Raw genomic sequence first — 27,976 nt, forward strand, 5'->3', positions numbered from 1 at the left:
ATGTAGCTTAAGAACATTAATTACCATCATTGGTTTATTGCTTCTTCTCTTATGATGCAGTTTGTAAGCAGCACCCTATAATTTAGGATGTGTTTGCGGTGCTCCTGTATTTGCAGCTTCAGGAGCTCAAAACCGTGGGGCTGTCTGGCCCTGTTCTCTGGCTGCATTGCACTTAAGTGATACTTTTACAGCTCGTGTTGCTGAAGCCGCTTGATATGATGGCACTGAGCATTTCCAAATACTTTGCATTTATATTCGTGACGTACCCATCTACCACAACCACCCTCCACACACTTTGTCTGCGCTTGGGCCGGCTCAGCACCTCCGGCCCTTGGGGTGCTGGGGCTCAGGGACACAGAAGCATTGCTAAACAGGCGACACAGGAGGTTCAGAGGGATAAGGGCAGAGCCTTGGGCAGGCGCTGGAATGCGATGACAAACAGCTCCTATTAGCAGAGTTCAAAAGGGCCCGGGCTGAGGGTCCCTGCACCTCCAGTACCACACGTACGCAGCATTCCTCCTGTTGAGGCCAGCCAGCACCCTTAACTGCGCTTGCTTTCAGCCCCGGCACAGCAAATAGCTGCCTCATTAAATAAACACCTGGCAGCCTTTGTTCAAGCTGGGCTGAATGCGAGGAACATTCTTTCCAGGCTGAAATGCCAGACAACAAAAATGATCCAGCCGGGAAAGATGCATGCATTTGTCACTCTTCCTCTCTTCCCCATTTAAATCCCATTGCAGCAAAAGAGGGAACAACACCCTACTTTAACGCTGATAGCACCACTTGGTTGGTAAGCCAGATCTGTGGTTAAGTAGTATGTATACACACGTATTTTTCTGCTTTAAAAGAGGACATTATTTTGTCACAGCAAAATCAGATTGCGAGGGGCTATTCCTTTAGATGCTATAGGATTGCGATCTAATTACAGGGTGTGCCAAAATCACCAGGGGCAGAGGCAGATAAGTCTGTTTACAATCAGTCACCAAGATGTTATAAAAAGCTCATTAAAATAATCAGGAGGCAGAACTAGAGAAATCTCTTGGCAGCGAGGCAAATATTTGGCCCTTCAGGCTTTCCGGTGCCAGGCAAATAGCATCATACCATGAAGTTATCCTTCTTATCATTATCCTAAAAAGAAGGAAGAATCACAGCACTGCCAGGAACCTATATGTACAACAGGCCAACATCACAATGAATTTTGCACTTACATTTTTCAAATCTATAGGAATATCTACAGGCAAATCATGAACACTGCAACTGTTAAGAATTCACTATCAACTAAAATCCCGTGTCTGTTTTGTTCACAGTATCCTACAGCTTTTTGTTAATAAACAAAACCCCATAGCAAAACAAGAAGTCAATTTGTTTAAATCCCCTCTAATCAGTGGGGCAGTACGAGAAATTAAAACACTCAGTATCAGATTCATCGGCGTACTTTGCATTTCTGTTTGTTTGTTTGGTCAAAGCTGTTTTTATCACTGTCTTCAAAATGATCCTGTAACTCCTGGCTACACCATCTAGAAAAGGAATAGCAGCAAAAAGATAACAGGGTTTTCAGTGTGCATCAACCTTGTCAGTCTCTTCACAGAATCTCAGCATTGTTGAGAATGGAAAGGACTTCTGGAGGTCATCTTGTCCAAACCTATCCCTGCTCAAAGCAGGCTAAACTAGAGCAGGTTGGTCAGCGCTGTATCCCATGAAATTTTGAGTGTTTCCAGGGATGGATACTCTAACAAACTCTCTTGGCAACTTGTTCCAGTGGTTGACCATCCTCACAATAGAAAACTTCTTTTTAATTTGTTTTTTCATGTGTTCGAATGGAATTTCCTGTATTGCAATTTGTGCCCTTGCCTCTTGTCCTGTCACAGGACACCACTGAGAAGAGTCTGGCCCCAGCTTTTCTCCTCTCAGGTATTTATACACATTGATAAGCCCCCCTCACCTCCCCAGACCCTTCTCTTGACCAGACTGAACAGTCTCAGATCTCTCAGCCTCCTCTCCTACAGAAGGTGCTCCAGTCACTTAATCATCTTCATGGCTATTTGTTGCACTCTCTCCAGTAAGTCTGTATCTTTCTTGCACTGGAGACCCCAGAAGTAGACACAACACTATAGATGTACCCTCACCAGTGCTGAGGAAGGATCACCCCCCTTTGACTTGCTGGCAATGCTTTTCCTAATGCAGCCCAAGACACTATTGGCCTTCTTCACTGCAAGGGCACATTGATGGCTCATGTTCAACCTGGTGTCCACCAGGACACCTGGGTCCTCTTCTGGAAAGCTGCTTTCCAGATGGTCAGCCCCCATCCCTGCAATGGTGAATGGGGTTGTTCTCACCAGGTGCAGGACTTCACACTTCTCCTTGTTGAACTTCAGGAGATCGCTGTCAGCCTATTTCTCCAGCCTCTCCACATCCCTATGAACGGCAACACAACTGCCTGGTATATCAACCACTACTCCTAGTTTTGTATCATCTGTAAAATTGCTGAGAGCATGCTCTACCCCATTGTCCAGGTCTTTTATAAAGATGTTAAACAGTGTCAGTCCCTCTACCAGCCTCAGTCACCACTAGTGACTGGCTTCCAGCTAAATTTCGTTCCCCTGTTCATAGCCCTCTGTGCCTGGCACTTCAGCCAGTTTTCAGATACTGGTTCTGGTGGTTTGCCTTTGCCAACAGGATAGCAGCCTTCACTTGACAGTCTGCTAGACTTGTTTGACTAAGTCATCAAAATGGGATGGACACCAGACAAAGCCTAGCTTAATATTTTGAATTAAACAGAGGATCAAGCTGACACTGCAAAAAAACCCGAAGTTCTCTGAGTTTTTCAGTGGTACAAACTATATGGTTCTGGTTTTAGATTTTTGGATGCCTTGTCCCCATGCAAGTCCCTTAAAGCTGTGTCTACGACTTGAGATAAAGTGGTAGGACAAGCAGTGTGCTTATGGGGTTATAACATCATCACTGCCAATGCCAGACTTTCAGTCCATCTAGACACAAAAAATAGGGTGGTAAACTGTAACATCTAAGCCATGTCAAATCTTGAAAGAGCACACACAAAAAACAAGCCCTGGAGAGTCTGTCTGGTCAGTGAATTCCTTCTGTCTGGAAGTGATGAAATACATGGCAATTCTTAAGGGTTGTCTTCGAGTAATGCTGGTATGAGGATTTGAGTGCAATAGTTAACTGTCAAACCAAAACCATCAATCAACTGCTAAGGTATGAAATGATCCCACTTCTTTTGTCTAGTCTTAGATGTTGTCTGGAATATAATTAGAGTATTTGAAACTTTCTAGCTCAGAAAAACCCAAACAGAAAAGATGGCAGGAAGCAGAACAATTTGGTCCAAGTTTTTGGAGGTAACATCAACAATTTTTGTGCATGTTTGGGGTCTTCCTGGGTAACACTGTAGAAAGACAGAAGATGTAGGTGTTCTGCTAAAGGATCTTGAAACATTCATATGTTCAGCAGTTTTCTTGAATCCTAAATACAAGGTATCAAACACTCCAGGAAACAAAAGCAAAGGAAGGTATTTAACTTCTTGTTTGGCAGTGTTTGCTTCAAAGGCTGCACAGAATGATAGTGTTGACTGTCTCACTCTCTCTTCTTCCTCTGTTCTCTCCCTTAGTTCTGTATCTTTTCCTAGGTATCCAACTACTACACGTTGGCTTCACTGTCTCTTTCATACTCATACTTTGGGTCTGCAGTGAAAGTTAGTTTTGTGGTCTTCATTTCTCACAGTCTTGTAAAATATAATGAATAGCAGTGGTGGTAAAACATCTGATGCGTGTTTATGATTACGGAGCCAGCATCAGGGGACTTGGATGACAGTGCCAGATGCCAAGGAGTGGCTTACATTTCCATGATACCTTTGGTCCCCTCTGCTCTTCTACAGAAACAGGGACCTCACAGAAATGACAGTGGACAAGCTAGTAAAATTAATTCAAATCATCCAGACAGCCAAATCCGTTGTTTGAGAGAACCACTTGATTAGGTGAGAGACTGTCCTTCAAGTACATTTTCCAGACAGTTTTCTGGGCTACGATGAGGCAGGAAAATCAGAGAACGTGGTGTAAGAAGAATGCTGTGCTGAGCAACTTTGTCGAGGGGAAGGTGGAAGGTGAAATGCAGCTTACTCCCCCAGGCTCAGAGACCTGGTGGAAATCTGGTTGGCAGTAATCATGATGAGCCTACATGTGGAGCTGGTGCCACATGGCTATCTGTCTCCTGGGGTTCCTCAGCATTTCTTCCCAGTGGTTCTTCTCTGTGCCTGTGACATGCAAGCCCAGGCTGCACTTGCCGAGCACGTGGCTCTGCCCAGCACCATCCTGGCTCAGCATTTCCAGCTCCACACTGGAGGCACGCAGGAGCTCATGAGGCACCTCAAACATGATCATCTCGTTCCACACAGGGTTGATCTTGTGTTTTGCACGTTTGGTCTGCTTCTTCTTCAGCTTCAAGGATTGATGCCTCAGTGTCACCTTGACAGAAACATCTGTATAGGAAGTGGAGAGAGACACCATATTAATGAGCATGCAACAAAATGAATGCAAGAGAATTTTAAGTGGTGACATCAGACTGGGAGAGAGAACATAAGAAATATTGATCTTTGTGGGTTTGAGTTTTGCTTTTTAGAAATCATTCAGATCTTTTTGGCTTTCTAAGCCAAACATCTTTTTTTCTGCCAAGCACCACCCTTCCCACTTTCTTTCTAGATTTACATAATAGCAGAAACAACAGTCTCTGTTTTCTTGCTATTCTACTCACCATTACCAAGTAGATCTTTCAGCTGCTTGGAATGGAGATTTTTAGCCTTAATGATCACCACCAGCAGGCGGTTAGCTGCTGGCAGGTAGCTGATAGAGAGCAGAACCTCCCCATGACCTGTAGACGGCTCCTGGAAATGCAGACATAGGAAGGGTTAATTTTTTATACAATCTGGGCCATAACATTAGAAAAACGAAATAGTACAAGGTGGTGGGTGGAAGGTCATGGATTGACCAAGTTATATCCCTGTCTTTGTACAGGATCTTTCTAGTTACAGTGGATGAGTATAAACCTGGCAAAGATGTCTGAGAGGGCTCCTCCACTCATAAGGCCCCGATCATGTGAGTTGCTGCTTTCTTTTGTTGCTGGAAAGTAGCTGCTCTCTAACGTCTACTTCTACTGGAATATTAATTCAGAAGAAGAGGACTTGGGGCTGAACGACATCCAAATAGTCAGATACTCCTTTTTTGAGAGATCATCTAGCTGCCCTTTATTAACGTACCCTACTTCCATTACTGCTTTTCATAATTCACTCTTCATTTCAGCTGCTGTTTTTGTGAGGGGTCTCTGACCAGATGTAGACCCTGGTCCACACTGCCTAGCAGGAGTGTAGGGCTCCCTGGGAAAAAGCAGGTGATACCTGTGTCTCTGTCACACAGCTGGGCCCTGGAGCTGGAGTTGAACCTTCTAAGACACCCTTGGTATGGCAAAAACCCAGCCACGGAACTCCTCCATGAGCTGGACATGGTACTTTACTCTTCCTTCCCAGCCTGTCTTCCCTGAGGGCTGTGAGCATCTCTCCCTGCTGCCCCTGTGGGATTTCCTCCAGGGAAAATGCTCTGAACCATCAGGTGTTCACTTCAGGAGGTCACACTTTTTTTTTTTTTTCTTTTCTTTTCTTATTCCTTTCTTCCCATTAGTGATTGGCCTCTTAGCCTCCTGACCTTTCTCCCCTTCCTTCCTGCTTGCCCTGGACAATTCCCCCGGAGGGACATAGCCACACCGCCCATCGCTCTCCTCTGGGAGAGCAGCGCTCTTTCCTCCTCAGGAGCCAACGGGGAAGGAGAGAAAGCCCACGCCGGTGTGTGCAGAGCTGCCAGCCTGCGGCCAGGGGGAAAAGGGGAGCAGTGATTCTCTCAGTGAGTAGGAGCTTGTGACAGAAATCTGGTTTAGTGTGAGGTTAATGACCCAGAAGAGTCCCAGAAAGCCAATGTCAATTCAATAGACTCCCTTTGGACTCCTTAGCATGATTTACACACTTTAGGACAGGCAGCCCTTCTCCAGGCCATTTCTGTGCTCTGCACTCTCGCTTCTAAGTGAGCCATAAATATTTCAAATTAAGTTTTCACCCGGTTACTTGCAACAGGAAAGGACAGGCCCCTGTATGCTCCCGCATGAGCTGATTGACTCTCCAGAAAACATGGTTGTCATCGCTGTCTGGTTTGAATGACTTATTTGTCGTGCACAAATCAGGTGGGAGGCCATTAGCAAGGAAGCCTGAAATTCAATCCCAAATCAGCCCGAGTAAATCTTTTTTTCATGCACTCAGGTATCACCGAAGGGCTCATATGCATTTCACTTACATAAATCCTGTCCTAAACCTAAGCGGATCTTAAAAAACACCACGCATAAAAACAAAGACAGGCAGATTCAAATGGCTGTGTGTCTACTACAAAAGAATAGGTGTTTGGACATGGAAGGACAAATACAAATCCCACCTCAACACAAAACCACTGTTTAGACAAGTATTAAGCTGCTTTTGTTTATTTATCCCCTCTACATCTCACCAGGTCCCACTCTATAGCTCTCGGCTAGAATTTGGTTCCTGTAGCTCCAGGCACAGATAGATATGGTGGAGATTGGGGGCGGGGGGGTGGGGAGGGTAGGGGGTGGCAGGGCTGTGTAAACGTGCACGCACACACACACCCCAACACACACATTGTACACAGGTGTCACATCCTGTGCTTATGGCTTTCTAGCTCCTAATATTCTGATCGAGTTTTTGACCAGCCTGTATCCACATGAAACCAAAACATACAACGGTTTGTCTTGCTGGAGTTTTGCTCAAAGAGAGCACGACAGAGGTACTTTTCTTTCCCCCTCCTTCTGATTTTTTTTCCTTTTTTTTTTTTTTGTTCTTTTTCCTATTAAATCCATAACCTGCACTTTCTGCTGCAGCCTTGCAAATTCATATAACCACCAGAGCTTCAGTTTTCCTTTCTCTGCAATAAGGATAAAAAGCATCAGGGGGTCATCAATGAACTACACGTGCAGGTCACCATGAAATCACAAAAGGGAAGGTGCTATGCAAGGAGCCACTATCATCACCGTCATTAGCAAAGCACTGGGAGGGAAGGAAGACAAGATAAGGATATCAGTCTGCAATATCTACGCTTTGCATTGCTCACAGCAGTCCATGAATTCCTGAATACTAATTACATTACCTGGTTAGCTGTAAGCTCCCCTCTGAGCTCCTTCCCTTGTGCGTGGGAGAATTACTGGGAAGGCAGGAATGAAATTTCTGCAGCTCATGGCTTTTCAAGGAAATGTCAGACTTTAAACAAAGCCCAGTAACTTTGTTCCTGGACAGATGCTGTCAAAAATAGCTCCTCTTTTTTTGATCAGTTCTTCCTCACTCCCTCCTGCTCTGGTTCTCGATGAATGATTCAGGATCTGTATATAAGCTATCTGTGCAATGGTTGGCTCTCTCAGGTCCCAGATGACGCAAATTCAGCTTTCACTGCACATCCTCATCTGAAACTGGGGCACTGTTCAGCAGTACTGTTAGTGTTAACCTTGTGCTGTCAGCCTGGAGAAGGAATGAACTCTGCCCAGTTTCTATGCATAGTTGGGAAGCTGGACCAAGGCAGAGTACCCAGTATGTCAGCACTCCATCGGGTGTGCTTGAGTGACAACTGACCATTGCTGTGAACCGGCTGTTCCTTGGGTATTGCTTACAAAGCAGATACTACAGTAGATTGGGAGGGGGGGGCTCCATCTATGTCAGTTTAGAAATTTAAATCATTATATTGCAATAATTTCTTTTGGACAATCCTTTTTACAGCAGCAGAATGGGAACTCCTTTCAATTTACAGCTATTAGGCAAATATTTAGCCTTGTGCTTGGAGTTTATTAAACTGATTCAGACCACCCCTTTGTTTCTGCTGCCTCTCTCTCTGCCAGAGATTTTTTAGATTGGCTAGCCCTATTAGCATTCAAGTGGCGGTCAGACAAATTAGCATTATTGATAATCAGACACACAGCACTCTGTGCTCTGTGTCTGTGGCCCGTTCAGTGGAGAGCCCTCACCCGTGATCGTGACTGGCAATAATTTATGTCAGCATGCTTAGAGACATTGCTGGTGTTGTTTTGCATTGCTCGCCCTGTACCATACTGAAGTACAATAGGTACCTGTTCGTAGCGATGTACTGGTAGCAACAAAAGCAGCACCCTGCTGCCATGTTGATAAGTGTATTACTGCTGCTAGAAGAATAATCTAGTTTATGGCAGGGAAAAGGCTCCTGAGGAAATGTGCAAGAAGTCAGTGCACCTGAAGCATCCCCTGTACCTACTTCAAGTACTGTTGGACTCCTTCCCTCCATTTTCCCGGTTTGTGCAGCTGGGAAGGTGTGGATAAGGAAGGAAAGGGAGGCTTTGATGTTTAGGAAAACCAACACAATGCAATGAGTGATATTTTGACATCTCCCAGAATGAATAGCACTGCTCGTTTGATCACAGTAAGGATAAGTGGTCTTCAGTCAAACATTTAATTCCCAACAATGTATTTCACTCTTAGTTTAAGGTTCCCTGGGGTGGCACCGTATGTCCTACCCACACCCAGCTCTGCAAAGGCCCTCCATCCTGCTCTGTAGGCACTCTCTGGTATTTCAGCTCTTGCCATCATGGTCCCGCATAGCTAATTCACAGAAACTCACGTAACTTTTTCTAGGCATAGGCTTTGAATTACAGGTATCAGTGTCAGATTGTCATGTAATTGAGGGAGGAGTAGAGGGAGTTTTGACACATCTTAACTGCCTGGAGCTGTAGATAGAAGGGCTGGGTTGATGGGACTTTGATTGCTTTCTGAGATGGTTAGCTACAGATCAACACAGCAGTGCTGAGTGACCTCTGCAGTCACACATCACCCCTCTAAACCTGGCTCCAAACAAATAAAGCCACCCACTGACATGATTCCGTCTTGGAAGAGGGCTTCTCTTGTTTGAACAACTAATCATTAGAGTTTCTGGACTACTGACACAGACTGAGTCCATACCTTCTCTGGGGTCTTTAGCCTTTCCCACTGGGGCGTCCCAAAGGACTCCTCCATGTTAGCAAGGCTCAGTTTGAGTTCCCCCACAATGCTGTGTCTGGAGAACTTGTCGCAGTTTCTCAGGGTGAGAGTCAGTGTCCCCTCTGGCATCTCCTCCTCTGTTAATGGGAATCGCAGGACCTCCTCCCAGAGGGTGTGAAGCACCTTCTTCTTCAGCTCTGTCTGGGCCTCAGCAATACCGGACTTGCTCACCAGCGTCCCAAGTATGTAGCAATGGCAGCCAGCGTCTTGGTCCCCACTCATTCTGCCATGCATAACTGGAAAAGACAGATTGATTGTAAGGACCTCTCACAAAAGACAACCCTGAAATATCTGTGGCTAAATTTATTATTTCATCAGAGCCATAAAATAGAACAGCTGCACAGACATTGACCCCTGTTCCTGCTTGCATGGGGCAGGCTGAGCCGTAAGCCCATGCTGTGTTGTTTTCCTCATGCTGCACAATGTCCTTGTCCTTCTGCCACTGCAGAAGGATTCTGTTAGTGTTTGGGAGAGCAACAACTAAGTTCAAGGAAACATGCTCTGTTGAAAGATGCAGAGCAGCAATGAGGTGAGACACAGCATGGCACAGGGATGGGCAGCTCTCATTTACTTTTACCTTGACACAGTGAAAACTTCATACAAAGGCTTTAAAAGCAGGATGGTCAGTCACAAACATTAGAGGTAGGAGAGACATCCCTCTTGGCCCACATCCACCCCTGCAGGCCAGTGTGGGATACATCTAAGGGTACATTTTGCTTGTCCAACCTCTGGTAAATGACTCCTTCAGAAGCTATCCCACAGCCCAAAAGATCTGTGTCAAGAGGCATTCATCCCTAATTTTATATCCCTTTTATATTGAAAAGCCTGGAGTGAGAATGGCATTTCACACTCCTCTTCAGTTGCATCAACAGAATTGTGTTGCCTTCTCTGCAGCAAAAGGAGCACACCTTCCTCCGAGGGGTCATGGAACAGTATGGCTTTGTGGGCAAAACTGAAGTCCTTGTTGCAGCCAGTCCAAGGACAGCTGCTCCTGAGCTTCCAGGTCCCATGGTTCACAGGGATCTGTGAACAGGTTTCAGAGGTTTCTTGGGCTAGTGGAGCTGGGGAGCAGAGCCATATCCTGCCCAGGTGGCTGTGGGGCACCCAGGGAGGAGCATGTGTGCAGAAAAGCCAGGGTGGCATTCCGCAGGCATGGGTGTCCACCCTGGAGAGAAGCTGTGGGCTTGCTGCTGGCAGGCAACCCACAGCAGCGGCTGCCATTTAGCACCCTTTCAATTCTCATTTCAGAGGGTGTGATTTGATTAGGTTTCCACAGAGATCTGCACTGTGCATGAATTATTCAGTCAGCTTATTTTACTTTCCCAGAGGAACTGATGATGCTCCAGCCCTGAGCGGAGAAGCTGTTACAGTTGTCAGTTCCCGCTTCAGAGAGCGACACTGAACCTGGCTGTTTGGCCAGGTGCAGCCAGAGGGACCTTCCTCAGTGGCCTACAAGGTAAGTCTGGTATCTCCAACTCAGCCTTTGACTTGACTTGAGGAAGAGGCGGTAGGGAGTGGGTCAAGTTGAAGAATGAAAATTACCAAGACAGAGAAGCTGTCAAGCCCCCTCCCCCTGCCCCCAGAGTAAAAAATAAAAAGAAGAGGTTGCTTTGTACCATGTCTAGGACTGAAGGAGCCTATCCTCGTTCCTGACTTCTGCTTTTGAGCTGTGCAAACAATTGTTTCTAAGCCATGCCCTGAACACTCACTTCAAGCAGTGACATTGCCAGATATTTCTATTCTGCAAGCCCAGAACCAGTGAAATATCCTGGGGACACATGCTGGTTTTAAGGTAGGAGGGAAACTCTCTACAAAATCAACAGGTCTCTTGTACCATCCAGGCAGATAATCACCAGTGGAAGATCTCTGCCCCTTACCTTCCAGAAGGGCCACACGCAGCTCAGCTTTTTGTTGATCGTAGGCAAGGGAGTAGCGCAGTTCAGGGGCCTGGTTACAGCTGGCTGCCCTCTCGGGGTTCAAGTGCTCTGTGACACACACGTCCTTTACCACACCTGGAACTGAAATAACCCCTTTAGCAAGCAGGTCTTCACTTTCCAAGGAGAAAAAAAACACCCTTGTCTTGACTCGACTTTTCTAATGTCTTAGTATTCCTGCACCTTGTATGCAGGAATATCATTTATGTTTCTTCATCCATCACCATATCTACTTTTTGCTCTGTTTTCTCACACTTTCAGCTCTTTCTACAGCATTTGGACAAGCCTTCTGCTCTCTACCACCTTGTGCTCTGAGACGGGTCACACACTTGCTCTTTCACCTTGTGCCTAGGCCAAGGTGTCTAAACTACACTCATTACTTGTTATATTGTTTTAATTTGTTTTTAACTCGCATTGGTGAATTAAATCTTGTGTTCTTTGGAATAAGAACCTAAGCCTGTTTTTGAGCTGCCATGCAACTCTGCCATTAGTTCAGACCTCTCTAAAGGTTTTTTAATTTTAACAATACAGTCTTTGTCATGCAGAATACATCTATTTCCATAGCACTTGACCACTTTGAAGCTAATGAGCTTGGGAAGCTGTGATGCAGTTTCTCCATCTGTGATTTTGAAGTTGAGTACTTATTTCATACTGAAATAAAGCAAGTTGCAAGACTTAAAGGGAAGCCGCAGCTTTCTGTCATCAAAAGCTGTTATCTGCATGGTCAGTTCTGATTCACATCGAAAACAATAGTGGGCCCAGCAAATTTCCTCCTAAAAATCTCAGTCACAGTCCAGACCAGTTCAATGTGGCACCGAAAGGAGAATGCAACAATTCTTGCTTTATTTCAGGAACACTTGAGCTATGAAATCAGGCACAGCAGGAAGCAAATTGGCTCGTGCCATTAGCAGTGCAGAGAGGCTCTTACACCAGCACACTTATATAAAGCTTTAGCCTACATGCAGCCATCATCCTTCCGCCTCTCCACCCTATAATCTTCTCCCTGACACCTAAGGATGTGGCTCAGACAGTCTCTTCCTCCAGTGCAGCTGCTTCCCATGGTACTTTCTTTTCCATACTCACAAGTCTCAGCGTGGAGGGGTGAATGTAGTAATCGTCCTCCCAGAAGGACAAAAATATAATCTCAAGCAATTTTAAAAAAATCATGACAGATGGCATCGTGTCTCTGGCAAATCTTCAGGAAGGTTTTATTAATGTGGTAACCATAAGAGTCAATTATCCTGTTAAAAGACAGCTGTGAAGGTAAAAATCAGCATGGAAGCAACCCAGATATGCTGTCAGATGTATATAATTTTCTCTCAGGGTCCAGGAATCTTGTGTTCCAGGCTTTGGCATGTTACCCTTTGGGCTGGCTGGAAAACAAGGATTCTTTTTGGCAAAAATGTCCGAGGTGTCAGCCTTTGGTTTCACTGTACATTACAACAAGCCAAGACCTTCTCACCAAATTGGTGGAAAAAAAGAAGCAGAGGAAATACAGTAGAAGCTTGAACCCCTGCTGCCTATGTCCCTGACAAGGACAGCCGCTGGACAGCTAGCATTTGTCCTGGAGGAGATACGCTGCCTAGTTTTGGCCAGATATTTCAGCCATACTCTGGCAACTGCTGCCAGTAAAACTACACTAAATACATGTTTTTATACAAAATGTCTGCTTCCAGTGAGACAGATTTTTCAACACAAAAGATGCTTAGGTAAAAAAAATTTACAACCAGACACAACTACAGCTTTGTTATCTGAATGTCCTGACGAGCTCCATGACTACTTGCTATTAAACACACGCATTGAAGACAGAACTCACTTATAATGCTCATGATAAGAGAGCAAAAAGTCTCCATGTCTTCATTTTCACATTTATTTCTCTAACTACAATCACATCATGCTTAGAAGGATTACAGACCTACACCCAGAAAAGCAATTGTTAGCCTGAAGACCAAATGCTCCTACCGTTTTGAGGCAGAACAAACAGCTCTTCATTGACTTGTATCTTCATCCTGTTCTCATCCAAACCAGTATGTTTTCCAGTAGCTGGTTCTTCTGTTGTCTTCAGGGAGTACTGCGTGTAGTTAACAATTTCAGGTGAAGTTACTACTGGTTTGGGGCCATAAATGTTGGGAAACTTCAGGAGCGCTCGAGGCTGGACTGGCTCTGCAGTTTTCTTAACGTTGAACTGAAAATGAAAACCTTGTTTATTACTTTGCACTAATTATACTAATTCTTCAATTCTTTCAATGTTAAATGAGCTGAGACAAAGGGAGAAAAGACGGTGCCTCTGGTCATTCTTACTGTCATTGTTTCTTGGGTTGTAGAAGCCACTGCCTGGATGTCCAGAGATTTTCCTTGCAAAACCCAATACTCTTCATTTGGTGTGTCTTTTTAAATTTACCCCTCTACAGATGTTTGGTTGTAACAAGAAAAAGATCACAGAACGGTCAGAGTTGGAAGGGACGTCTGGAGATCATCTAGTCCAACCCCCCTGCCAGAGCAGGGTCACCTACAGCAGGTTGCACAGGACGGCGTCCAGGTAGGTTTTTAATATCTCCGGTGTGGGAGACTCCACAACCTCTCTGGGCAGCCTGTGCCAGTGCTCTGCCACCCTCAAAGTAAAGAAGTTCGTCCTCATGTTCAGATGGAACTTGCTATGTTCAAGTTTGTGCCCGTTACCTCTTGTTCTATCACTGGGCACCACTGAAAAAAGACTGGTCCCATCTACCTGGCACCCTCCCTTTATATATTTAGAAGTATTGATAAGATCCCCCTCAGTCTTCTTTTCTCTAGACTGAAAAGACCCAAGTCCCTTAGCCTTTCCTCATAGATGCTCCAATCCCCTAATCATCTTTGTAACCCTAATTATCTTTGTAGCCCTGTAGATATCTTATTATTTGATTGTTCCTCTGTTCCTGTACCGGTTAATCCATCCTTCATTAGTCTATGTTTTCTCTTAGCACAGAAATCAACCATGATGTTAATTTTGCTATGATTGAAGTACGGCATTTTTTACCCTGATGTTTGAAGCCAAATCCAAGATCAAGAGGCTATAGCCACCCACAGATTTCAGAACATTTTACATGAGTATGTAGAAAGCATTAGAAAGGAAAAGGCATGGGTTGTACAGTCAATTGGAGCAAGTACAACCATGGTGTAATAAGACAAAGGAGAACTGGTTGAATAAATGAGCCCTGCAATGGCATACCAAGAGTAGTCGATTCAGTGGTCACCTCAGCCTCTTGGGCTATCTATGTCTTGGCTCTCTGGACTGGAGCTCCACCTGACCCTCAGACACAAGTTTCCCCTTTATTATACAAGGATTGAAATTTGGATTTATGTCTGCATTTGTCTTAACATTTCAGTTCCCTGCTGCATTGTGAGCGTGGAATGAGAAGAAGAACCTGAAAGACGGTGTAATGCTCAGGCAGCCCAAGCAAAGGTTGTCACAAAGGCATTACTGTTTTCCCAAAACAATGGAAAGTGTTTTAGTGGAATACAACAGTCCTCTTTTCTTTATGTTCCAAGAAAGAATCCTGTCTGCTTGCAACTGAAATCATTCCCGATTCGTTTATATTTGGATTCATAAATGGGGAAAAAAAAAGCTGACTAGCAAATGACCCTGACCCTTGCTACAGATTTTATTAATGTTTCCAAAACATCAAAGACAAAAAGCAGAAGTAAAACTGCCATTTTGGTTGATTATTGTGCACTGGGATTATCTCCAACCCCACTGCCTGCCAACCTATTCTGTGTTAAGTTTAGGTTGAGGGTGAGCCAGAAAATGTTCGTAATTGTAATTAAAGTTTTTCATTAGTCTCATTGTTTCCTATTAATAAAGAATGCAGTTGATGCCCTGAAGCTTTTGTCTGTGTTGGGACTTTGTGGTCCCCATTCACATGTCCTGAGGGAGCATACCTATTCCTCAAGAAATAGAGCTGAAGAAAGAGGGCAGTCTTGGATTTTCGGTCTTTCGTCATACTCTGCTTACGGAGATCATAGCACTATCATTACATGCACTTGGCAGTGGTAAAGAACTAATTAGGTCAGTGGCTCCATCTTCTTAAGGCAGCCAGTGTGTCAGTGTTTAGGAAGTCCAGTATGTAACACAACATTTTGTCTTGTCTAATTTTAAGGGCTCTGAAAGACAAGTGGGTTGAGATAGAAAGATGTCACTGTGTGCAGTCCCCACCTAGCATTCAGCTGAGATTAGGTATTAGGTAAGTCAGCCATATGGTGGGGGTCTGTGAGATCCCTCTTTTAGAGATGTGAGCCTCATCAGTCCTAAAATACACACGAAATTTGAACCTCAAGTGCAGCTTTCCATTCTTCTAACATCAAAGCAGACCAACTAAGCAAAATGTGCTAGGACTGACTAGACAACAGCTTGAAAAACCAGGTTGCTTTTGTTCTGCAAAGGCATTACTTCTAACATGCGTACAGTGCCTGCCGTGGTGGTCATCTCTGCTGTTCTTGCTCTCCGGAAGCTGCTGTGTAGGGTTGCTGTCCTACCAGTCACTCCCCATCACACCAGAGCAGTGTGCCTGCATTGCTGTGTGCTGCTCACACATGAAGCACTTTGCGATCCTTCAGGATGAAAAACACCATACAAATGTGAGGTATTGTTAGTACAATCTTTTCTTCCACTTGCTGAAAGCCAGACATTTAGTCAGGAAATCCATCAGCACACAGCAACTAAGAGCTCCACTGGGTCTAAATATTCCTCTTGTCTGTCTGCTCTGCAGATTTAGAGATGAGAGACATATGCAAGCACAGTGGGACTAGCCCACCCTCCCTTCCAACTGCATCTGCCTCTGTTTATTATTTTTGCTGCCAGCTCTTTTGCCAAGTGCTGTCTGCTAATCTAGTTACACAGCAGTGCCCTATGGAAGTTCCCTTTGCAAATCAGCAGCAGTATCTTAAATAAAGAGATGACCAGAAGAGTCCGGGTAATTCTGCATAAAATGCGTGAAAGCAAAGAAAGCAGAAGTAGCACGGAGGCTGCAACTGACTCTTCTGGGTCCCAACCTAGCATCACCCAAACAATGCATCAGATTCTTGCCATTGCTGGATGTGTTTAGGAATTCTCATTCTGCATCTGAGACTTTGCAAATTTATGGCAGTTTTTGATTGTTCTGTAGATGTATCTTTGTGTTCAAACTCTTCCTTCTCAGGTATGCCGGGCATGCCCATGGGGAGCCTCTGTCTATAGCAAATACAAGCATCACTGTCACAGCAGACATGCCAAGTGAATAAAATGCAGCCTTGCTTCATCTTTCTTTTGTCATCTCTGTTTATCAGAGTCAGTGGCCCTGACAGGCTTCCATAATTAAGTATGTCAAGCACTGACTTGGACATACAGTGTACTAATGTAGTCAAAAAAAAGTCCTGACAGTACAATTCATAAACACAGACACAGATGATAAAACTTCACAAGCTCAGAACTCAATTTGAGATTCATTCCTTCAAGGTATATAGACTGATTCTGAATCAGTGACAGCAAAGGAGAATGCATGTTCCTGGCAAGAAAACTATTTTAATTTGAAAGAATAGTTAAACATACAGAGTATGCAAACTAAGAACATTTTGCCCTTTCTGTGACAGAATGTTCATTTGACTGCTATAATTTGGCCAGATTTCTTAAAAAAATAATAATCCAAACCCAGTAACATTAGAAATAATACTTCTAATTAGAAAGTCTACAGTGCTAAAAGAATACAATCACTCAGGTTATAGTGATACACTGAGGGCAGGTTGACTAATTTTGTCCCCTGTTGGTCAAATACCGGATTAAATTATGGCAGAACCCAATGAATATAGAAATATTGTGAGGACCATAATCTAATAGCTGCTGGGTACTGGAGGCTTAATTTGACTTCATGGTGACTTAGTGCTTATTTCAGTCATGCAAGCAGGATGACACCCTGGAAGATAAGCTCCAGGATGGATTAAAACTTTCCCAAGATGTTTCGCAAAATGCTGTATAAAAGAAAAATGTTGAATCCAAGGAGGAGCTAAAGTAAAGATTTGAAAGGTTTTTGAGCTAGAAGATTACAAAACAAAGAGTCTCTTGTAGAAAGAGATTGATGGTGAAGTTATCTGTGGGTAGTTTTGTTCCAGACAACAACTAGAAAAAATGCTATGCAAAGTGATACGACTGTCAAAGTTACACATTTCTCATTCATTTTAACAGTAAACTTGGAAAATTTCAGCATCATTTTACATGCTTTTATACATGAGTTGGCAAATCTCCTGTGTGGGTTAAAAAAGACAAGAAAGAAGCCCAGAAAGGACATGACAAAACTGTATCAAACAGAATAGCAGGTGAAATTCATCCTAGGAAAATGCAAACAGGTACTGGGAGGTATTCACTGTGGTCATGGATGAACGCTCAGAATTATCAGCAATCTCGTGAGAAGTCCTAAACTCAGTGCAGATGTTCATCCATGGTCAGTGGAGCCATCATCCCACCCTCCAGCAACCAGAAGCTCTGGTAATGCGATTCTGTGTATCTGCACCAGATCTTACAAAACAATTAATAGATTTGGTCATCTTTCCTCAGAACAAACTGCAACAGGAGCATGAGGATGCCAGGGCTCTTTTCTACTAAGAGCCTAAGAGTGGTAGCCAGAGAGAGACTGAATATGTAATTACAAACATTACAGAGAAGTTCAATTAGGTCTCCCTCTACACTCTTTAAGAATAAAAAAATAATAAGCAGCTCAGATAATTAAAAGGCAAACAAAGACTGTTACACAATGGATCGCTGGCCTTTGGAATTGGCTGCTATGGCATAACATTTGGTTGAATGGCTAGACGAAAGTGAAAAGGACGTAGGCACATACAAACATCAAGAGCAACAGCCAACAGGTAATACTTTCAGAGACTGACCGGTACTATAGCTCATGCTAAAGACCGTGGTCAACCAAGGAAATCAGTCAAACATTTCCCTTTGAAGGCCAGCTTCCCATTAATAAGTATATTAGAAGGGTCCTATAATTCCCCTTGCTCTGTCTTGTGTTGAGCTCAGGAATAAATCAGGGTTTTTAGATTCTTACAAGAAAGACCACACAGGGATGTCTGACATTATCTGTACCCCACATTGCTCTTATAGTAAGTGAAAAAGCAATTCACAGTGTGATGAGATTGTCCAATCATCACACTCTAGATTCTCACTTGCATTTTATTATCATTTCAATGCCTTGTTTTAACTCCACACATAATTAAAGCCCTCAGTAAGACGGGCAGAGGGAGGAGGAGTGATGGTTTTCACAAGAAATCAGCTGTTGACAGAGAACTATCCTGTAGGAACCATAAGATACTGGGAATAGAGTTAGAGAAACAGCTGCTACAGGAGATCCCAACAGGAGTCATCTCCTCCTTACAATGCTTCATGCCACCTGGTAAAGTCCAGTCTTCTCTCCTCATGAAATGATTTCCCTAGTGATCTAGCTTGACAGCTAAGCAGCATTTCGAGTCCTCCTCCCCTGTTTTTGCCATTAGCAGCTTTCTCTTTGGCAATGGGGCAGCTGTCTCCTGCTCCAGTAATTCCGCGGGTCACCCAGCCCATCTCTGTTTTTCCCTCACTCCTCCTCACATTAACGTTACATCTTGAACAGTGAGCAGATAAATAGGCAGCATAAATCACATGCTGAGTAGCCTAACAGAGAAGTTGCATTCCCACCCTCCGCATTTAAAGAAAAATCACAGAGTAAATTAGAGACTGTGTCTTACTTGCTGGACTGGCTGAAGCACACTGGGCTTAGCATTTTCCTTGTTCTCCTCTTGGTCCTTTTCTGAGAGTCCTTTCCCAGGTTGCTTGCATTTGCAGAAGCAGGTGAGACCGCAGAGGGCAAGGATGCTAGTTGCAGTCCCTAAGGTAGCCCCCAGGGCTATAACTGGGGCAGATAAAACCATCGTCCTGTGCTGCACAGGAACAAAAAGCACAGAAACCCTGTGACTCCTTCTTCCCCCAGGAGAGCAGCTTTCGTACATCCACTCCGATTTCTATCCTGGCTTCATTCTCCTTGGAAGTCTGAAAACAATTCTATTGTGCAGCAAAGAAAAAGGACCAATCTAGAGGCAGAGATAAATCATCCCACCTTTGCTAGGCAACAAGGCTACCTTCCTATCCTGATGATGGAGTTTCTGCTCCAGGTCAGGTAGAGGAAATAGTGATGTGGCGCCTGCAATCTCCATATAGCTGCAAACAGGCAGTTTTCATTGAAGCCTGTTCTCCAGCTCCACTGGGAAAAGTCTGATGTGTGATAGAGAGGAAAGACGTCAGCAGAAGGGGCTGGGTCTTGCTAGCTAACTCACAGAAAGTGCATCCAAATGTTTGATCGGCTCCCTAGCAATATTTCTGAGGGCTAGCTTGCTGATTTGCTCAAGAGGCTGAATTTTTCTCTCTTAAGGCAAAGATAGTGATTGCCAAAAGGTGCTGGCCCGAGAAGCCCTGCTACGATAGCATTGCACGACAGCACTATAGTCAGAGTAAAGCCTGCGTGTAAGTCAGGCAAAACTTTCTCGTGTTCAGAGGCTGGGGAACAAACACATGCAAGAATTGAGCACTGTGCCACACCTCACCAGCTTCCCCTCAAAGCGCAGGGTCTGAACCTCTTGGAGCTGCTTTCTGTAGCATCAATGAGGAGCAGCACTTCTATTTAAAAAGACAGCAGAAAAGCCTATCAAACAGGACACACTGGCGCATATGCTGCTTCCTCTGGAGAGGATGAGAGAGCAAACAACATATGCCAGGTATTAGTCATACTGCTCACTACACCGGTGTCAGGCAGTGGGCTGGTGAGCCCAGTAGAAAAGCCTACGTGAATAGACATGAAGGGCTACATGTCCATCTCAGTTTTCTCTTGAGGTGATGGAGCGATTAACTTTCTCTGACTCATTTATTTTTACCTTATTTCTCAGACTGCCCAATTTGGGGAAGAGGAGAATAAATGCCATCTTTCCATGTGCTTCTTGTCACACATACAACCATTTTCTGGGTACTTCACAAGGAGTACCTAGTGGCCAGAAGATGATAATAATTCTGGGTCAGTACATGTCCAGGACGGAGTGGAACTGGGAAGCAAGAAGCAAAAATATTCCTTATAAGGCTCTGGAAAAAAACCCAACCAATTCTACTGGGAGTTTCTTTGTCGTTCTATTTTGGAATACAGTTGATGCCTGTGGATCAGGAAAAAAATGAACTATGTACACAGAAGTGTTTAGAAATTCCTTTTTTTTGATCTTTCTGCAGCTCAGGTTTTGCCGTGAATTTTTCTTGACTTTTTTTTTTTTTTTGATGTTTCATATCTTACTCGTGACGACTCACTCAGCCTTTGTTCCATTATAGATGACATGTTCACCTCCCTGGCACAAAGCTTCCCTCACACATCTGACTCTCACTTTAATCGCTAAAGATTTCTCTTTAACACTGCAGCATCCTTATAGATGCAGTGCACGTTCTGTCATCTTGCCTCCCCCTCCTCGCCCTACCAGGCTTGTCAGACACGCGTCTCACTCCGCACTTCCAACTCTCTGGACCCCCATTGAGAAGAGAATCACCACAGACTCCTTAAGCAGAGACAATCTCCCAATACACTGCTTCCAAAATACACAAAGCTTCCAAAGCGTTGAGCAGCACCCTTGTGCTTACCTCTGCTGATCCAGACTTTCTCTGCCACAGACAGACTGTTGCAACCATTTTCTGACTTACCTAACAACTGCTTCATTCAGCCTGTAGTTGAACAAGTATCATCGTAATCATAGGGCCACGAGGTCTTATCTTGAATTTGAAGAATATGGCATATCGTTACGGACTTCTACCACCATTCAAGAGAAGCAGAAGAGAGGAGAGTCTCAAAGAGGACAAAAAGGATGGACACACTGTTTAGATGCCTTTGGTTTCTTCCTCGGGATGGGTTCTTCCTCAAGGTGCCAATGAAATCTAGCATAGCTAGATCAGAGACCCCTGAGATTTGGAAACCATATGAAAAGAAAGAAGTTGCTGTTAAGGGTAGAATACACTCACAGAGATTTGGAGTGAAGGAGGCATTCAGGCCATCCGTGAGATACAATGCTTATGTGTTTTCTACAAGCTGTTCTGAAAATTATATAAAGACTGCTTACAACAGGCTATGGAAGGAAGGCCACAACAAAATCTCTCTGCGAGACAATAATTTAATATTATACCTCTCCAAGATGTTTTCTAGGTGCTCATATATGAAGATTAAGTTTTCCTTGCCAGAAACTGTATATGCTGTGAAATGTACAGAATCATCATCAGATATCATATTTTAATAATAACAGCCAGGCAGCAGCCTTTTGCTGCTCTTGCTAGGAAAACAAAACAGCTCTTGCTAAACATTGAATATTAGCAGTATGTGAGCTTCTACAAGTGACAGGCCAAAGACTGCAGAATTTTGTGAGTGCACTGATGCATGTAACTGGTACAGATACATAATTTATCTGTAGCTTTGGCACATACCGTCACTGCGTCTATCTATCATGGTTGCTTATTTTTAACACATCCTGTTCTAAAAAAATATTGGACCATGGATGTATTTCAAAGTCAGCTTTACACTTGCTTGTTTTAACACTCAATAAAAAAAAAAGAGCTTCTTTAAAGCAGTAATAGACTAAAATGTGGCCAGGCTAATGACTTTTCTCACTGGCCATTCACACTGATATTATCCAGAATCACATAGCTGTTTTTATCTGTCACATCTGCCATTGGAAAGAGACTTGCCAAGGCAGAAAGACGAAAGCCTATTTCTGGAAGCTAAACTTTATAGGCAGGTTCAGGCCTGACAACATGTTTTACAGTCACTCTATCCACATATTTTCTCCAGATTCTGATACAAGACATATAAGAATGACAAAATCATATACATAGTTTTCAGCTCCTGGTACTTCAGACATGAATATTCTGTGAAATATAAGGCACTGGACAACCTTTGATGCTTATAGATTCTTTGTTCCTGCTGTGAGCTTTTCCACTGATATTTTGGACCTTTCTGTCCATTGGTTGCATGAAAGAGACTTTCTCTGAATGAAGAATTGGTAGTACGGATCACATAGAGAATTACAAGAGCTTTTATATTGCCTGGCTGTAGTCCATGTCTCAGAAGAAAAAAAAGCCCTTTAATGCAATTGCCAGCCACTCGAATAAGCAGGTCAGAGATTTGCAACTTTTATTCTGGCATTAGAAGACACAAATTAAAGTTCCAGAATCCCTCACTATCATAAGGAAAAGCCAATGTACATCTGAATGAAAGGTGGTTGCAGACTACTTTCCCTGACTCAGCCCACTGAGTCAGGGAGTGGTATTTGTCAGAGATACTCTGATTCTCAATGAGGTATTTCACCAGGCAGAAGTGTGAGTTACCAGACGGAAATGGGAGAGGTTTTTTTGCAGGGAAATCCTTGTAACAGTCAGATTTAGTCTGAAGGTGTAAGCTCATGTTTTCACTTGTATTGACTTGTTATGAGATTCTGAGATTCTGTGCTACAGAAATGGGGCAGTTTGAACGAACAGGATGATCGTCTAAAATAGCTTGCTAGATCATAACAAGGTGTTTGCAACACTCAACTTTGGGCACTGAAATAGCCAGTTAAGGACAGAAGACCACATAAGGCTGTCATGCATTTCTTTAACAAGAAAATGAAGCCTGGTGAAAACAAAAGGGAAGGTAAAAGGCTTGTGCTTACAATGACAACATCTACCTTCTTATGCTTTTGTATGCTGTTGCCTCAGCATACAGCAGTAAACTCTTTAAGAAAGGGATTTTGTCTTCCACCAAGTGGTGAAGTATTCCTCCATCAGATGGTGAAGAATTACAGACCGCTGAAATAATCTTTTGCAGTGCTATTATGAAAAAGCAGTTGTCTCTACATATTTATATGCAGAAAAAAAAGCAGGAAGATTTGTGAGAGGAATGTGGGCTTGGCCCCTCCCTCACTGTCACTGAAACAGACCTGTAGAAATAAATCAAGTAAATGAAGTAATTACAAGAAAAACAAAGAATAATTTTCTAAAAGGGCGATATACAATGATCAGCCTCAAGAAAACGAGCTTCAAGCTGTGGTGCTTCAGCTGGTGTTAGCGGATATAGAGCTGCTGAATCCTCCAGACTTACAGGACTACCTGCCAGCTACCACTCTGCTACCCTCAGGATGATGAGGATTTAGCGTGCAAAAGGGTACAGCTAGTTGCTTTCGTGCAGTGTAGGGTTCGTGGTAAATGATTCTGTACTAGGACATTACACTGTCCTGAGAGCAACATCTATGGAATTCAGGAGACCTATGGAAAAAATTTGGCTGTGTACCTATTTCAGGAGGCTGCCATGCACCCCCTATCACCAGCGACCACTGCAAACCTGGCTGCGGTACAGTTCGCGCATTCCTTTATGCAACATTGGATGAAGATGATCAGAGGACTGGAGCACCCTCTTGGGAAGACAGGCTGAGAGCATTGGGGTTGTCCAGCCTGGAGAAGAGAAGGCTCTGGGGACAACTTATAGCGGCCTTCCAGTCACCTAAAGGGGGCCTACAGAAAAGATGGGGAGGGACTCTTTATCAGGGAGTGTAGTGACAGGATGAGGGATAATGGTTTTAAATTGAAAAAAGGGTAGATTTAGATTAGATATTAGGAATAAGTTCTTTACCGTGAGGGTGGTGAGGCACTGAACAGGGTGCCCAGGGAAGCTGTAGAAGCTCCATCCCTGGAGGTGTTCAAGGACAGGTTGGATGGGGCTTTGAGCAACCTGGTCTAGTGGAAGGTGCCCCTTCCCAGGGACAGGCAGGGGGATTGGAACCAGATGATCTTTAAGGTCATTTCCAACTCTAGCCATTCTATAATTCTCTGAATACTCCCAGAGGGTGGGACACTCAACACTATGAAGCAGGGAGAAGAAGCCAAAAAGCAAAAGTGGTCAGGAAGGGTGGCATAATCTACAGGACGATAAGAGGAAAAACATCAGGCAGGAATAGGAAGGGTCTGTAACATGTCAATTGGTCATTGGTGTTACTGCTGTAGAACAATGCTGCACCTCGCTCTGTTGGGCGGAGCACTAACTTGCTGGGGAAATTAGAGGGACTTCAGGAAAATAACATGAATCAATAAAGGGCTGGAAGGCAGTGGATCAGTGTGATTCAAGGAGGTCAGTCTGTTTATGGATGAAAAGGCTAAGAGGGGTAACTCAGTCAAAATCTTTAAGTACCCAGCTGGGGATTAAATCTTTGATAATAGAAGTCCTCTTCTGTCAAGCAAAACACGTGTTACCAGGAGCTAATGGCCACAAGCTGATGCCAGACAAACTCAGAATAGAAACATGTTGCAGATTTCCAACCATGGGCATAATTTCGGTGGGAGCAATTTCTGAAGGATTGTGGAGGATTCTCCATCATGGGTAGTTTTGAAATCAAGACTAGTGTCATGCAGCTTGTTTTAAGGGGATCTATTTTCATTCAGTTACAAGTTAAACTGATGTTTTTAACCACCGATAACACAACCAATATGGTGTCCTCCCTTGTTTCACGTTTACATAGGGACGGCTCAGGGTGTTAAAAGACAATTAATGTGTGAGGCAGTTTTTTTAAAAAAAATCACAGTTCCTCTGAGAGCACCAAAGCGCCATCTACAAAGAGAAAGGCAGCCAGTGCTTTAGAAAGGCACATCACCCCACAAAGCCCCGCAGAAAAACGATGTCCGTGCTTCACCAGGTGAACTGCTTTAGTGTGATGTCTAAGCACCTCAGTAATCGAGATTGAGAAAGAAAGTATCAGCTGCAGCTCAGGACAGACCTTGGTGAAAGAAAGAAAAATAAATCACTGCATATGCAACTGAAAGGAAAGTGGCGATCAGTAAAGTGGCAAGCGCAAGTTTAAGTAGGTTCCCAATTAGCTGGTGAAGTTAAGCAAATGAGCAAACGTTTTCCTAAACGGGGGAGGATATCTTGCTGAGAGCAGATGAAAAACCCAGATATTCTGCTGTTCCATCCAACTCTGCTAGCTTGCTATTGAAAACCCAGGAAAACAGGGCACATTTTGTGCCTGACTATCTCCATTTCATCTGAGAATTGGCTCTTGCTGGCTGGAGAAGCAGAACTTATTTTTTGCACAGGTAGTTCCACTGCAAGCGTATGTTTATTTCTTTTCTACTAAAGTTATTTTTATATTCACAGGAGAGTTGAGAAGCCTCAAAACCTTTTGAACTGTCGGACACCAAATTATACGTTGTGTATTTGCAATAAAATGCTGCCTCCTAGAGGCAGTTTCTTACAGTTTCTTTTAAGAGTTGGTTAACATGCTAGCTAGAGTTTCAGGTTTTTGCAATGCAATGGTCTAAAGGATATTTGGCAGAGAAAAGCATTGGAATCTCATACTTTTAGCTAAAATTATAGCTCTAGCTATGTTAAGGCTGCAAAGCCAGGAAATTCAGGAATTATGGTTGCCTTTAAAGCCTTGTTTCTACCCACTTTCATGTCTTTAAATCTTTAAGTGCAGGATGACATAACGTTTTATTTCCAAATGAACTCTGAATAGTTTTCTGATAAGATGCACTCTTTTGGGGAATGAATCAGGACTATACACTGAAAGCAACTGGTTTTTATGTGGGTGTCCCCTCCAGTGAAGGCACAGATAAAGAGATGTAAGATTCCAGATTGCTGGCTGACCTTACAGTTTAAGCAGCTGGAAATATACACAATAATTACATGTTTCTTTCTCATTTTCTGTACACCCAACCTGCTACCTTGTGGTCTGATTTACACAAGAGTTGAGTGATCGCATCTGCAGCAAAATTCCATGGGAGCCATGCTGGAGCATGTACAACACTGTGTGGTATTAAGCATTCTGAAAAAAAAAAACCTTACAGCAGGTCTTTAGGAGGTAGCATTGTGGGAGAAAGCCCAAGGAAGCAAGCAGTCGTTCTGGATTTGGGGCAGGGCTGTGTCTTCCACCTTGCTGTGTTCCTCCTCCCACTGCCTCTCAGACCACAGATACTACGGTCACTGCAGAAGAAACTTTCAGAGAAAGAAAGGAAGATGCGTAAAGGCAGCTGTTGTGTTTTTCACTGCAGTGCAAGAAGCAAACTAGCAACATAAGGGCCAAAGCAGCATCTGCTTTTGTGTGAGTTAATTCTGTTTTGGGAGCAGATTGCCTTTCCCTTAAATGTTATGTGCAGTTCTTGCCTCTCCGGTATAAAAAAGGATGTGACCAAACTGAGAAAGGTTCATAGATGAATCAGAAAGGATGATCGAAGGTGTGGAAGAGCTTCTGCATAAGGAATGAACAAGCAAACTACAACTCCTCAGCCTGGAAAAGAGATGCTGCAAGGGGAGAAGGAAGAGGTCTCTGAAATCCTGAATGTACTGGGGAAACTGGCTAGGGATTGACTTCCCAGTTCCAGTGTAAGAACTACAGGGAAGATTCAAGCAGGATCCAAGTTCAAAACAAAGAAAGGGAAACTATCATACATGTTTGCCCTGTTCCTATGTGTTTTTCTAGGCAGTCTCTTTTGGCCCCTGTCAGAGAGAGAACACAGGGTCAGAGATCCTGTGGTCTAATCCTGGGTGGCTATTCTAGTAGACATCATGTGCTGTACAAATTTCATTTCCTACATCTTTTAGGTAAAACCCTGAGAATCAGCTTCTTTTTTGGGAATGTTACTTTGAGTCACTGACTCATGTAAAGTAGCAGTTTGGCAGCAGCTGTTGGCCTCTTATTCTTTCTTTCCGTATTTCCTTTGAGTCTCGGTCAGAATTTTCATGTATTCCCTCCTTCCGTCAATGAGGCATATGTAGGAAATCACAGTGAACAGACGGCGAGCTGATCTGCTTCATCTAGTCACTCACTGTGTTTATTGGGGTCTTTTGCTAGGTACCCCCATCAGCAAAAACTGCAAGTGTCTCAGCAGTGGTAATTCTGAGTGCCAAAGAGTGAACCTTTTTTTTTTTTTTTGAAGTGTTTTTTGTACTGTTATTAATATCAAGAACACCACAAGAACAGTTTTCCCTAAGACAACATTGTTTGATCCTGTTCCTTGACATAAGAGACAGAGAAAAGAGCAGAGGAAATCATTACAGATAAGAGAGACTCACAGTTTCTAGTTCTGGAGTTGAGAAAATAGGTATCTATTGATGTTCACCTCTAGCGATTGCTTGTGACCCACAAGTTTTTGTCTGGTTTCGGAACATTTTCTATAACACTGGTATTATACAAATTTCAGCCATCATTCTGATAAAAAGAGTTGGCACAAATTATCGTGTACTCAGACATTCCAGTCAAGAGACAAAGAGACCTTACAAACGCCTTCTACAAAAACAGCCTTTTCAGAAAATAGCCTCCAGCTATCAGGATAGATGCCTTCCATCGAGTTTATTGACAATGAGTTAAGTGCAAAGAGTGGCATGGGTCCATGCTTATGATATCCTCACTCCTCCACTGCTGTGACCCACCTGACCTCCATGCTTTCCTTTGAAATAGTTGAGACTGGGAATTGGTTTTGCTGTCTACAGAAACATATGCTATTTTTATCTTTTCAGACTGAGATCTTAGTGAGATCTGACCTCGTCCTGGTCAAGTTTGACAGGTAATTGCTACTCAGCATCAATGTTGTCCAGTATGAAATACAGCAATAGGTCTTTCACACTTCGCAATCCAGCCAGCACTGTTATTGACAGCTTCGTAGTCAGGACTAATCTAAATGATCTTGAGATACCCACCACCTTCAGGATCTAGGCACTTTGGTGGTAGAAAGCACAGGGGCATTGCCTGTGATTGCCCCAGAGGGCTGTACTTGCTTTGTACATAACTTTCAATGTTCAAAGTAGTCATGGCAGAACCTTCTTCTAACATGACACTGAAAAAGTTATATCCAAATTTGAAAGAAGGCCCCCCATGTGTTCTCCTTTCAGTAGCTCTAGGG

At 43.6% G+C, this 27,976-nt stretch overlaps 1 protein-coding gene across 1 annotated transcript; it reads right to left on the reverse strand.

Annotated features, from left to right (window-relative positions):
* Positions 1-4,058: 4,058 nt before the first annotated feature.
* On the reverse strand, positions 4,059-18,966 carry SYT13 (synaptotagmin XIII). The gene is made up of 6 exons (XM_009895629.1): positions 18,784-18,966; positions 13,012-13,234; positions 10,993-11,127; positions 9,038-9,351; positions 4,765-4,894; positions 4,059-4,492 (listed from the first exon to the last, which is right to left on the reverse strand). Exons 1-6 carry the CDS (start codon positions 18,964-18,966, stop codon positions 4,188-4,190), a joined length of 1,290 nt encoding a protein of 429 aa, XP_009893931.1. The 3' UTR covers positions 4,059-4,187.
* Between the last annotated feature and the right edge of the window lie 9,010 nt (positions 18,967-27,976).

Source organism: Charadrius vociferus, unplaced genomic scaffold (assembly GCF_000708025.1).
Source record: "Charadrius vociferus isolate BGI_N301 unplaced genomic scaffold, ASM70802v2 scaffold111, whole genome shotgun sequence".
In the NCBI taxonomy this organism is placed as follows: domain Eukaryota; kingdom Metazoa; phylum Chordata; class Aves; order Charadriiformes; family Charadriidae; genus Charadrius; species Charadrius vociferus.